At 47.6% G+C, this 13,828-nt stretch overlaps 1 protein-coding gene across 1 annotated transcript in view; it reads left to right on the top strand.

The window, feature by feature from the left end:
• si:ch211-236l14.4 (SITS-binding protein) overlaps nucleotides 1–12,053 on the top strand; it is a 1,411,255-nt gene extending 1,399,202 nt beyond the window's left edge. Inside the window, exons 10-12 of the mRNA XM_041196805.1 lie at nucleotides 6,119–6,240; nucleotides 10,056–10,235; nucleotides 11,753–12,053. Of these exons, the coding sequence (XP_041052739.1) occupies nucleotides 6,119–6,240; nucleotides 10,056–10,235; nucleotides 11,753–11,956 (506 nt within the window). The 3' untranslated portion in view covers nucleotides 11,957–12,053. The remainder of the gene's footprint in view (nucleotides 1–6,118; nucleotides 6,241–10,055; nucleotides 10,236–11,752) is intronic.
• Nucleotides 12,054–13,828: the final 1,775 nt, after the last annotated feature.

The raw sequence follows: 13,828 nt of genomic DNA, 5'->3' as shown, positions 1-13,828 counted from the left end.
TGGGAGATCTGTGCTCTCACTCTCACCCTCTATTCAGGGCCCATTCCTGGGAGATCTGTGCTCTCACTCTCACCCTCTATCCAGGGCCCATTCCTGGGAGATCTGTGCTCTCACTCTCACCCTCTATCCAGTCCCATTCCTGGGAGATCTGTGCTCTCACTCTCACCCTCTGTCCCAGTGCCCATTCCTGGGAGATCTGTGCTCTCACTCTCACTCTCTGTCCCAGTGCCCATTCCTGGGAGATCTGTGCTCTCACTCTCATCCTCTATCCAGGGCCCATTCCTGGGAGATCTGTGCTCTCACACTCACCCTCTATCCGGGGCCCATTCCTGGGAGATCTGTGCTCTCACTCTCACCCACTATCCAGGGCACATTCCTGGGAGATCTGTGCTCTCAATCTCACCCTCTGTTCCAGTGGCCCTTCCTGGGAGACCTGTGCTCTCACTCTCAACCTCTGTTCCAGTGCACATTCCTCGGAGATCTGTGCTCTCACTCTCAACCTCTGTTCCAGTGCCCATATGTGGAAAATTTGTGCTCTCACTCTCACCCTCTATCCAGTGCCCATTCCTGGGAGATCTGTGCTCTCAGTATCAACCACATTCCCAGTGGTCATTCCTGGGAGATCTGTGCTATCACTCCCATCTTCTGTTGAAATGCCCATTCCTGGGAGATCTGTGCTCTCACTCTCACCCTCTGTTCCAGGCCCCATTCCTGAACGATCTGTGCTCCCACTCTCACCCTCTATCCCAGTGCTCATTCCTGGGAGATCTTTGCTCTCACTCTCACCCTCTGTCCCAGAGCCCATTCCAGGGAGATCTGTGCTCTCACTCTTAACCTCTATCCAGTGCCCATTCCTGGGAGATATGTGCTCTCACTCTCGCCCTATCTCCCAGTGCTCATTCCTTGGAGATCTGTGCTTTCAATCTCAACCTCTGTCCCAGAGCCCATTCCTGGGAGATCTGTGCTCTCACTCTCAGCCTCTATCCAGGGCACATTCCTGTGAGATCTGCGCTCTCACTCTCAACCTCTGTTCCAGGGTCCATTCCTGTGAGATCTGTTCACTCACTCTCAACCTCTGTTCCAGTTCCCATATGTAGAGATCTGAGCTCTCACTCTCACCATCTATCCAGGGTCCATTCCTGGGAGATCTGTGTTCTCACCGTCAACCTCTATCCCAGTGGTCATTCCTGGGCGATCTGTGCTCTCACTCTCATCTTCTGTTCCAATGCCCATTCCTGGGAGATCTGTGCTCTCACTCTTACCCTCTGTCCCAGTGCCCATTCATGGGAGATCTGTGCTCTCACTCTCAGCCTCTGTCCCAGTACCCATTCCTGGGAGATCTGTGCTCTCACTTTCACCCTCTACACAGTGCCAAATTCCTGTAAGATCTGTGCTCTCACTCTCACTCTCTATCCAGTGCTCATTCCTGGGGAGATCTGTGCTCTCACTCTCACCCTATGTCCCAGTGCTCATTCCTGGAAGATCTGTGCTCTCACTCTCACCCTCTATCCCAGTGCTCATTCCAGGGAGATCTGTGCTCTCACTCTCACTCTCTGTCCCAGTGCTCATTCCTGGGAGATCTGTGCTCTCACTCTCACCCTATCTCCCAGTGCTCATTCCTGGAAGATCTGTGCTCTCACTCTCACCCTCTATCCCAGTGCCCATTCCTGGGAGATCTGTGCTCTCACTCTCACCCTCTATCCAGGGCCCATTCCTGGGAGATCTGTGCTATCACTCTCACCCGCTATCCAGGGCCCATTCCTGGGAGATCTGTGCTCTCACACTCACCTTCTTTCCAGTGCCCATTCCTGGGAGATCTTTGCTCTCACTCTCACCCTCTGTCCCAGTGCCCATTCCTGGGAGATCTGTGCTCTCACTTTCACCCTCTATCCAGTGCCCGTTCCTGGTAGATCTGTGCTCTCACTCTCACCCTCTGTCCCAGTGCTCATTCCTGGGAGATCTGTGGTCTCACTCTTACCCTCTATCCAGGGCCCATTCCTCGGAGTTCTGTGCTCTCACTGTCACCCTCTGTTCCAGTGCCCATTCCTTGTAGATCTGTGCTCTCACTCTCAACCTCTGTCCCAGTGTTCATTCCTGGCAGATCTATGCTCTCACTGTCACCCTCTATTCCAGTGCCCATTCCTGGGAGATCTGTGCTCTCCATTTCACTCTCTTTCTGTGCCCATTCCTGGAAGATCTGCGCTCTCACTCTCACCCTCTATCCCAGTGCTCATTCCTGGGAGATCTGTGCTCTCACTCTCACCCTCTATCCAGTGTCCATTCCTGGGAGATCTGTCCTCTCACTCTCACCCTCTGGTCCAGTGCCCTTTCCTGGGAGTTCTGTGTTCCAATTGTCACCCTCTGTCCCATTACGCATTCCTGGGAGATCTGTGCTCTCATTCTCACCCTCTGTTCCAGTGCCCATTCCTGGGAGATCTGTGCTCTCACTCTCAACCTCTGTCCCAGTGCCCATTCCTGGGAGATCTGTGCTCTCACTCTCACCCTTTGTTCCAGTGCCCATTCCTTTGAGATCTGTGCTCTCACTCTCACCCTCTATCCAGCGCCCATTCCTGGGGAATCTGTGCTCTCCCTCTCACCCTCTGTCCCAGCGCCCATTCCTGGGGGATCTGTGCTCTCCCTCTCACCCTCTGTCCCAGTGCCTATTCCTGGGGGATCTGTGCTCTCACTCTCTCCCTCTTTCTCAGTGCCCATTTCTGGGCGACCTGTGCTCTCACCCTTTGATTCAGTCCCACTCCTGGGTGATCTGTGCTCTCAGAGAATGTGGCATAGTGGTGTTCTCACTCGACTGCTAATCCAGAGACCCAGGGGAGTTCTTTGTGGATGCGTGTCTGAGTGCCACTACACCATATGTTGTAATTTCAATGCTGTACAAATCTGGAATTAAAAGTCTAATGATGATCTTGAAACCATTGTCAATTGTCATAAAAACCCATCTGGTTCACTAATGTCTTTTAGGGAAGGAAATCTGCATCCTTACCTGGTCTGGCCTACATGTGACCCCAGATCTACAGCAATGTGGTTGACTCTTAAATGCCCTCTGAATTGACCCTGTCAACTCTGCAATGTCCTCCTTACTAATATCTGGGGGTTAGTGCCAAAATTGGGAGAGCTGTCTCACAGACCATTCAAGTAACAGCCTGACAGTGATCCTCACGGAATCACACCTTACAGATAATGCCCCAGACATGATCAACACTATCCCTGGGTATGTCCTGCCCCATTGGCAAGATAGACCCAACAGAGGTGCCGGCATAGTGAGATACAGTCGGGAGGGAGTTGCCCTGGGAGTCCTCAACATCAAATCTGGCCCCCATGAAGTCTTATGGCATCAGGTCAAACATGGACAGGTAAACCTCCTGCTGATTACCACGTACTGCCCTCCCTCAGCTGATGATCAGTGCTCCTCCATGTTGAACACTGCTTGGTGGAAGCACTGAGGGGGACAAGGGCACAGAATGTACTCTGGGTGGGAGACTTCAATGTCCATCACCAAGAGTGGCTTGGTATCACCACCACAGACCAAGCTGGCCGAGTCCTAAAAGACATAACTGCTAGACTGGGTCTGCGACAGGTGGTGGAGGGACCAACAAGAGGGAAAACCATACTTGACCTCATCCTCACCAACCTGCCTGCCGCAGATGCATCTGTCCATGAGTGACCATTGCACAGTCCTTGTGGAGACAATGTCCAATCTTCACATTGAGGATACCTGCCATCGTGTTGTGTGGCACTGCCACCATGCTAAATGGGATAGATTTCAAACAGATCTAGCAACTCAAGCCTGGGCATTCACGAGACTCTGTGGGCCATCAGCAGCAGCAGAATTGTACTCGAACATAATCTGTAACCTCATGGCCCGGAATATCCCCCACTCTACCATTATCACCAAGGCAGGGGACCAACCCTGGTTCAATAAAGAGTGCAGGAGAGCATGCCAGAAGCAGTGCCAGGCATACCTAAAAATGATGTGTCGACCTGGTGAAGCTATAACACAGAACTATTTGCATGCCAAGCAGCAAGTGATAGACAGATCTAAGCGATCACACAACCCACAGATCAGATCTAAGCTTTGCATTCCTGTCACATCCAGTTGTGAATGGTGGTGGACAATTAAGCAACTCACTGGAGGATGAGGCTCCACAAATATCCCCATCCTCAATGATGAAGGAGGTCAGTACAGCTGTGCAAAAGATAAGGCTGAAGCATTCGCAACAATCTTCATCCAGAAGTGCCAAGTGGATGACCCATCTCGGCCTCCTCTGGAGGTCTCTCGCATCACAGATGCTAGTCTTTAGTCAATTCAATTCATTCCCATGATATTAAGAAATGGCTGAAGGCACTGGATACTGCAAAGGCTATGGGCCCTGACAATATTCTGGCAATACAGTACTGAAGACTTGTACTCCAGAACTTGCCGCTCCCCTAGCCAAGCTGTTCCAGTGTAGCTACAACACTGGCATTTACCCGGCAATGTGGAAAATTTCACAGGAATGTCCTGTACACAAAAACAGGACATTTCCAGCCCAGCCAATTACGGCCACATCAGTGATCTCTGGATCATCAATAAAGTGATGGAAGGTGCCATCAACAGTTCTATCAAGCAGCACTTGCTTACCAATAACCTGATCACTGATGCTCAGTTTGGGTTCCGCCAGGGCCACTCAGCTCCTGACCTCATTACAGCCTTGGTTCAAACATGTAGTGGCTGCCCTTGACGTCAGGCAGTATTTGACCGAGTGTGGCGTCAAGGTGCTCTAGCAAAACTGGGGTCATTGGGGATCAGGGGGAAAACTCGTTGGAGTCATACCTAACACAAAGGAAGATGGTCGTGATTGTTGGAGGTCAATCATCTCAGCTCCAGGACGTCACTGCAGGAGCTCCTCAGTGTTCTAGGCCCAACCAAGTACAGCTGCTTCATCAATGACCTTCCTTCCATCATGCGGTCAGAAGTGGGGATGTTTGCTGATGATTGCACAATGTTCAGCACCATTCGTGACTCCTCAGATACTGAAGCAGCCCATGTCCAAATGCAGCAAGATCTGGGCAATATCCAGTCTTGGGCTGACAAATGGAAAGTAACTTTTGCGCCACACAAGTACGAGGCAATGACCAGCTCCAACAAGACAGAATCTAACCTTCGTCCCTTGACATTTAATGGCATTACCATCACTGAATCCCCCACTATCAGCATCCTGGGGGTTACCATTGACCAGAAACTGAACTGGACTAGCCACATAAATACTGTGGCTACAAGAGTGGGTCAGAGGCTGGCTTGACACCACCCAGGACAAAGCAACCGACTTGATTGGCACCACATCCACATTCACTCCCTCCCCCAATGACGCACAATAGCATCAGTGTGTAACATCTACAGGACGCGCTGCAGGAATTCACCAAGGCTCATTAGACAGCACCTTCCAAACCCATGACCACTACCATCTAGAAGGACAAGGGCAGCAGATAGATGGGAACACCAACACCTGGAAGTTCCCCTCCAAGTCGCTCACCATCCTGACTTGGAAATACATCGCCGTTCCCTCACTGTCGCTGGGTTAAGATCCTGGAACTCCCTTTCTAACAGCACTTTGGGTGCACCGATACCACATGGACAGCAGCAGTTAAAGAAGGCAGCTCACTAGCACCTTCTCAAGGGCAATAAGGGATGGGCAATAAATGCTGGCCCAGCCAGCGAACCTCACATTCCATGAATGACAAAAAATCGAGACCTGTGCTCTCACCCTCTATCTCAGTTCCCACACCAGGGAGACCTGTGCCCTTGCCCTCTGTCTCACTATCCATTCCTGGGAAATCTGTGCCCTCACCCTCATGTCTCAGTGCTCTTACCCTCTGTTTCAGTGCCCACACCAGGGAGATCTGTGCTCTCACCCACTGTTTCTACACCTCTGCAGTTTTGCTACCTGCAAATTTTATAAAGTTCAGGATTTGAACACAACAGAGGTGCAGTCACAGACCCCAGCAAACTCCTAGCAGCTGCTCCCTTTAGGAGTGACACCTTACCACATAACTCCATAACAAGAATATATGATAAATGGAAAATTTGTGACTGTCTTTTACTTTGTAGTCTTTGACCTTTCAGGAGGCTCACTGACGGATGGATTCCTAGCGGACGAGGAGCTGTTTGTTCGCTGGCTGCAGGTTGTGACCTTCCTACCCGTGATGTCATTCAGTACTCCACCCTGGGCCTTTGGGGAGAGCTGGGTACGTGGGGTGAGATGGGTGGGCAACTGAGGGCATTTGGGTGAACATTTGAAGGTTGTACATTGAATTCCAGTCTGTAGCTTACACCTGGGTATCTGTTATTCTGTATTATAAACCACCTGAACCCTTTGATTAGACTCCAGTCTGTAACTCACTCCCGGGTATCTGATATTTTATATATAAACCAACCGAACCCCTCGATTAGTTTCTAGTCTGTAATCCATTCCTGGGTATCTGTTATTCCCAATATAAACTAGCCGAACCTCTCGCTTAGCTTCCAGCCTGTAACTCACTCCCTGGTATCTGTTATTCTGTACAGGAACCATCCAAACCCCTAAATTAGATTCCAGTCTGTAGCTCACTCCCGGATTATCTCTTATTCTATATATAATGATGAGTTGAGGGCACAAATTAACACATGGAAGTATGATGTCATTGCTGTCACAGAGACATGGTTGAGAGAGGAGCAGGGTTAGCAGCTCAATATTCCAGGATATAGGGTCTTCAGGCGAGACAGGGAAGGAGGTAAAAGAGGAGGGGGTATTGCAATATTGATCAAGGAATCAATTACAGCAGTAAGGAGGAATGACATCTTAGAAGGATCCTGAAATAAAGCCATATGTGTGGAACTGAAAAACAAAAAAGGAGCAATTGCATTGCTGGGAGTGTACTATAGGCCCCCAAACAGTCAGAGAGAAATAGAACAGCAGATATGTAGGCAAATTTCAGAGAAGTGTAAAAATAATATGGCAGTAATAGTGGTGGATTTCAACTTCCCCAACATTAACTGGGTTAGTCATAGTGTGATAGGCTTAGAGGGAGCAGAATTCTTAAAATGCATCCAGGAGAGCTTTTTAAGCCAGTGCGTAGAAGGTCCTACAAGAGCGGGGGTGGTCCTGGACTTAATTTTAGGGAATGAAGCCGGGCAAGTGGTCGAGGTATCAGTGGGGAAGCATTTTGCAGATAGTGATCATAACTCCATTAGATTCAAGGTTGTTCTGGAAAAGGTCAAGGATGGGCCAGAAATCAGTGTTCTAAATTTGGGGAAGGCTAATTTTAATAAGATCAGATATGATTTGGCCAGAGTGGAATGGGAGCAGCTACTTTTAGCTAATTCTGTGTCAGAGCAGTGGGGCTCATTCAAGAAGGAAATAGGGAGAGTACAGGGCCAACATATTCCAGTAAAGATAAAGGGTGGGACCAACAAATCCAGGGAACCCTGGATGTCAAGGGGCATACAGAATTGGATAAAGAGAAAAAGGGAAGCTTATGGCAGATACCGAGGGCTCAAAACAGCGGAAGTCCTAGAGGAGTATAGAATGCATAGGGGGATCTTAAAAAGGAAATTAGGAGAGCAAAAAGGGGCATGAAAAAATATTGGCAGGTAAAATAAAGGAAAATTCAAAGTTATTTTACAAGTCCATTAAGAGTAAGAGGATAACTAGGGAAAGAGTAGGGCCCATTAAGGACCATAGTGGTAATTTGTGTGTGGAGCCAGAAGACATAAGTCAGGTTCTAAATTAACACCTTGTGTCAATGCTCACAAGTGAGAGGGACAACGTGGGTATGGAAATCAGGCAGAAAGACTGTGATATAATTAAAGAAATTAGCATAGAAAGGGAGGAGGTTCTAAGTGGTCTGGCAGGCTTAAGGGTAGATAAATCTCCAGGCCTGGATGAAATGCATCTCAGGCTGTTGAGTGAGGCAAGGGAGGAGACAGCAGGGGTGCTGGCAATAATTTTCAATACCTCTCTGCAAACAGGAGAGGTGCCAGAGGACTGGAGAACAGCCAATGTGGTACCGTTATTCAAGAAGGGAGGAAGGAATAAACCAGGGAACTACAGGCCAGTCAGTCTAATCTCAGTGGTAGGGAAACTATTGGAAGCGATTTTGAGGGACAGAATTAATCTACACTTGGAGAGGCAGGGATTAATCAAGGACAGCCAGCATGGTTTTGTTAAGGGGAGGTCATGTCTGACCAATTTGATTGAATTTTTCGAAGGGGTGACCAGCTATGTGGGTGAGGGCAATGCATTTGACGTAGTCTACTTAGACTTCAGCAAGGCTTTTGATAAGGTCCCTCATGGGAGATTGATAACGAAGGTAAGAGCCCATGGGATCCAAGACAATTTGGCAAATTGGATCCAGAATTGGCTGAGCGGCAGGAAGAAGAGGGTGATGGTCGAGGGGTGTTTTTGTGCCTGGATACCTATGTCCAGTGGGGTTCCACAGGGATCGGTGTTGGATCCCTAGCTGTTTGTGGTATAAATAAACAATTTAGACTTGAATGTAGGAGGGTTAATTAGTAAGTTCACAGATGACACAAAAATTGGTGGAGTGCTAAATAGTGAGAATGATAGCCTTAGATTACAGGAGGATATAGATGGGCTGATCAGTGGCAAATGGAATTTAATCTGGACAAGTGTGAGGTGATGCACTTGAGCAAGACAAACAAGGCATGGGAATACACGATGAATGGTAGGACCCTGGGAAGTATCGAGGATCAGAGGGACCTTGGTGTGCATGTCCACCAGTCCCTTAAGGTAGCGGGACAGGTAGATAAGGTGGTTAAGAATGCACATGGGATACTTGCCTTTATTAGCCAAGGCACAGAATATAAGAGCAGGGAGGTTATGCTAGAACTGTAAAAACGCTAGTTAGGACACCGCTCGAGTATTGCGTGCTGTTCTGGAATTCACATTATAGGAAGGGTGTGATTGCACTAGAGAGACTGCAGAGGAGATTTACCAGGAGGTTGCCTGGGCTGAAGAGTTTTAGTTATTAGGAGAGATTGGATAGACTGTGGTTATTTTCCCTGGAGCAGAGGAGATTGAGGTGTATAAAATTATGAGGGGCATAGATAGGGTAGACATGAAGGAACTTTTCCCCTTGAAGGAGGGATCAATAACTGGGGGCATAGATTTAAGGTCAGAGGCAGGAGGTTTAGAGGGGATGTGAGGAAGAATTTTTTCACCCAGAGGGTGGTGGGAATCTGGAACTCACTGCCTGAAAGAGTGGTAGAGGCAGAAACCCTCATAACATTTAAGAAGCATTTGGATGTGCACTTGTGATACCATGGCATACAAGGCTATGGGCCTAGTGCTGGAAAATGGGATTAGAATAGTTAGGTACTTGATTGACCAGCGCAGAGTCGATGGACTGAAGGGCCTTTTTCTGCGCTGTAGACCTCTATGACTCTATGACTATAAACCACCGAACCCCTCAATTAGGTTCTAACCTGTAACTCACCCTGGGGCATCTGTTACTCTATACATAAACACCGAACCCCTTGATTAGATTCTAGTCTGTAACTCACTCTCAATATCTGGTATTCTATATATAAACCAACGAACCCCTCGATTAGATTCCAGTCTGTAACTCACTCCTGGATATCTGTTATTTTATATATAAACCACCCAAACCCCTCGATTAGATTCCAGTGTGTAATTCACTCCCAAGTAACTGTTATTCTTTATATAAACCAGCCAAACCTCTCACTTAGGTTCTAGTCTGTAACTCGCTTCCGGGTATGTGTTATTCTCGATATAAACCACCCAAACCCCTTGTTTAGATTTCAGACTGTAAATCATGCCCAGATATATCTTATCCTATATATAAACCACCTGAACCCCTCGCTTAGATTCCAGTCTGTAGCTCACTCCTGGGTATCTGTTACTCTATATATAAACCACCTGAACCCTTCGCTTAGATTCCAGCCTGTAACTCACCCTAGGGCATCTGTTATTCTATATATAAACATCCTGAACCTCTTGATTATTAATCAAAATTCATTAGTATGGCACTCTCTATTTCAGATTGTGAATGTGACCCGGTCATACATACACAGACACCAGACTTTTGTTGCGCCACTCATTGTGAAACAGACAGCAGTGCTGGCATCCCTGGGGCAACCTGTGTTTCGGCCAGTGTGGTGGGTTAGCCCAGATGACCCAAGAACGTTCACCCTTGATGATGAGTTTCTGATTGGTGATGAGGTATGTTGTTGGTCATGTTAGTGTCACAGTTGCAAGTTGAGAACAGTGTTACTCATTGGCCTTTGCTTGTCCAGCTCTCTCAATAGAAATATATGGTATAAGTTCACCTAGGGTGATAGTGAACTTGCAGTCCTTAATACAGTCAGTTCCAGCTTCTTTACAACTGACTCCAAGAACATCAGTATGATGAATAGTGCATCTGGAGGATCTTCATATGAGGCAAATGAGACAAAAATTGACCATGTACCATGAAATGAAAAATTCAGGAGGCTTACAAAAGTTTGGTCAAAGAGGTGGCTTTGAAGGAGTGTCTTAAAGGAGATTGAGGCAGAGAGGCTAAGAAAGGGAATTCCAGAGCTCTGGCAGATGAAGGCACAACCACCAATGGTGCAACAAAGAGAATAACAGATGCTTAAGAGGCCAGAATTGGAGGAGCGCAGATATTTCAGAGGTTTGTGCGCCTGGAGGAGATGATGGGGATAGGAAGGGGTGAGGCCATGGAGACCTTGAGAATGATGATGAGAATTTCAAAATCAAGGCATTGCCAGACCAGGAGCCGGTGTAGGTCAACAAGCACAGGGAGTGGTAAGGGAACAGGACTTGGTGCAAGTTAGGATATGGGCAGCAGAGTTTCAGATGAGATCAAATTTATTGAAGGTGGAAGAAGAGGTGGAAGGTGGAAAGGTCAAGTCTCAAGATGAGAAGGTATGAATGAAGGTTTCAGCAGAAGGTCAGCTGGGGCAGGGGTGGGGATTGTGTAATGTTCCACAGCTGCTCTTAGCAATGGAGAGGATATGTCATTGGAAACACCGTCAAATACAATGGCTGGAGTCAGTGGCTAGAGTTTGTGGTGGGGGCCAAAGACAATGGCTTCAATCTTTCCAATGTTTAATTGGAGAAAATTGCAGCTCATCCCAGGAGCAGATGTTGAGAAAGCTGTTTGACAACACAGAGACAGAAGAGGGATTGAAGAAAAGGTGGTGGGTGATAGAGCTGGCTGTGGCCAGCACATGCACAGAAACTGATCCCATGTCTTTTTGACTCAGTACCATCGAGCCAGTGGCATTAGTGTAGGTTAAAATTGAATTGAAAGCTTCTTTTAACACCAGGCCCACAAATAATGGACAGCTGGTTGTCCTGTGGGATTTCACAGCAGAACCTGGGCCTGTGTATGCCTGATTGCCATATGTGACTGCTTTCTAGCTGGGGTCAGTGGTTAGGGAGCAGTAGTCATCCCCAGGCTGAGCCCTGGATCATTGAGGGTAATCATAATGCCGCAGTGTGAGATTGGTTCCCTCAGCACAGTACTGGGATAGAAACTTGCTAGCGTCATATAGAGGTCTCTTTATTCCTCAGAAGCTGCCTCTAGGTTTGCTGGACTTGCCTTTTATCAACTGAAGCTCCCCTTGTAGGCAGTCACAGTTTTGAGGTAGTGTGGCCTGTTGTGTGGATGAACAAAGTGATTCCTGTTTGGTCCAGTGCCCACTCTGTGTAACCCATCTGTTTCCCACACTCAGGTACTGGTGGCACCAGTGACAGAGCAAGGCAGAGTCCATAGGGATATCTACTTGCCAGGAACCAGCTACCTGTGGAAGGATGTGAACACAGCGCAAGTGTTTGATGGTGGAACTCTTCTGCAAGATTACCCAGTGGCTCTGACCGACGTGGCAGTTTTTGTCAGACAGAAGTCCCGAAATACTCCAGCATTTGAGAGCCAGTGAACAGCACCCTAGACCTGAGAGACCAAAACTGTTTCCAATTCTAGGACAATCACAAGGCCTTTCCTTACTGACTATAGTTTGGCTGTGGGCAGCGCCCTGGGGGTCAGCACTTACCTGAGGAAATACCACAACCCACAACCGCCAACTCTGTGGGAGGAAAAACATATCTTTCCCTCAATTTCAGCAATCCAACAGCTAACCATGCAAGAAGTTTCAATCCATGACTTTCCAAAACTATGTTGCCAGTAAAGCTAGATGAATCACCTCCTGACTACAGTCGAATAAAGTATTCCGCAGAGGAGCTAGCTCAAATCCAGGTCCAAACTCAGGGGCTTAGTGTAAGGGTTAGGCTCTGAATATAGGGCCCAGGCCCAGGCTCCAGGCCAGAGCCAGACTGAAACCACCACTCAGTCTTAATCATTCCCGCCAGCCACTTAGATACCAAAACTTTGTGTATTGATTTAGATCATTAATATGAGAGTTGTTGGAATCAAGAAAGGTCCCCATCAAACACTCCCAGGACAGATACAGCACGGGGTTAGATACTGAGTAAAGCTCCCTCTACACTGTCCCCATCAGACACTCCCAGGTCAGGCACAACAAGGGGTTAGATACAGAGTAAAACTCCCTGTACATTGTCCCCATCAAACACTCCCAGGGCACATACAGCATGGGGTTAGATACAGAGTAAAGCTCCCTCTACACTGTCCCCATCAAACACTCCCAGGACAGGTACAGCATGGGGTTAGATAGACTAAGGCTCTCCCTCCGCTGTAATACACAATGGGTGGGATTTTCGAGCCCTGACACCAGTGGGTATTGACACAGCGGGACAAGAAAATTTGGAGAGAAATTAAAGACAACAACTCCAAATTTAGCCATCCTACCCAAAATGATGCCCACTGGTATTGGTGCTGGAAAACCACACCCACTGTGTTTTGTGTCTGAAGATATATTTTAAATGAGACGTTACCCCTTGATGAGGTTGCAATGTTGCCTCATCCTGTCACAAAATGAGATTCCAGTCTTTTAAAAAAGTCATTAAAATACTTTTAAGTCTGAAAAGATGTGTTAAAAATTAATCGCTCAAAACCTGTACAGAAAGCTGTACAGGAGTCACATAGAAATGGAGGCTCTGGTTTTTAATTTATTTTACCAGGTGCTTAATTTCTGAAGAGGCATTTCTAAAATCACATAATATAACAGTAAAGCAATACAAGTAATAGACTGGTAGCTATTGAATCAAATTGCAGCCAGCTCGAGCCACTTTAAATTACTCCACTGAAATTGCTTTCTCACATATGATGTTGCCCCCATCACTCTGATATCCCATTGTGTTTGTCTTTGCCTGTACACAGCATCCATCCCTGACTGCAGTTCTGTGAGGAGCAGTCAGCATTCCACAGAATCTTGAGAACTTACACACCCCATCTCCCCATGATGTAAGGACAAGGGCAGCAGATACATGGGAACACCACCACCACCTGGAAGTTCTCGTCCAAGTCACTCACCATCCTGACTTGGAAACATATCTCCGTTCTTTCACTGTAGCTGGGTCAAAATCCTGGAACTCCCTCCCTAACAGCACTGTGGGTGTATCTACCCGACATGGACTGCAGCGGTTCAAGAAGGCAGCTCACCAAGATGGGAAACTAGGGATGGGCAATAAATGCCAGCCTAGCCAGCAATGCCCACTTTTCCTGAATGAATTCAAAAATTGGAGAGGTGGGCTGGCACTGAGGATAATGTAGAATTGTTTTATTAAACTCAAGGTGCCTTCCAGAAATGATGTAGCTTGTTGATCTGAAAGAGTGAGATTGGCTTTCCCACATTCTGCTGTTTCTCCGAAGTTTGAACAAGAGATGGGGATAT

This window comes from Carcharodon carcharias, chromosome 10, assembly GCF_017639515.1.
Source record: "Carcharodon carcharias isolate sCarCar2 chromosome 10, sCarCar2.pri, whole genome shotgun sequence".
Lineage (NCBI taxonomy): Eukaryota > Metazoa > Chordata > Chondrichthyes > Lamniformes > Lamnidae > Carcharodon > Carcharodon carcharias.
The sequence above is the reverse complement of the archived record's forward strand: the minus strand, read 5'-3'. Positions and strand labels throughout refer to the sequence as shown.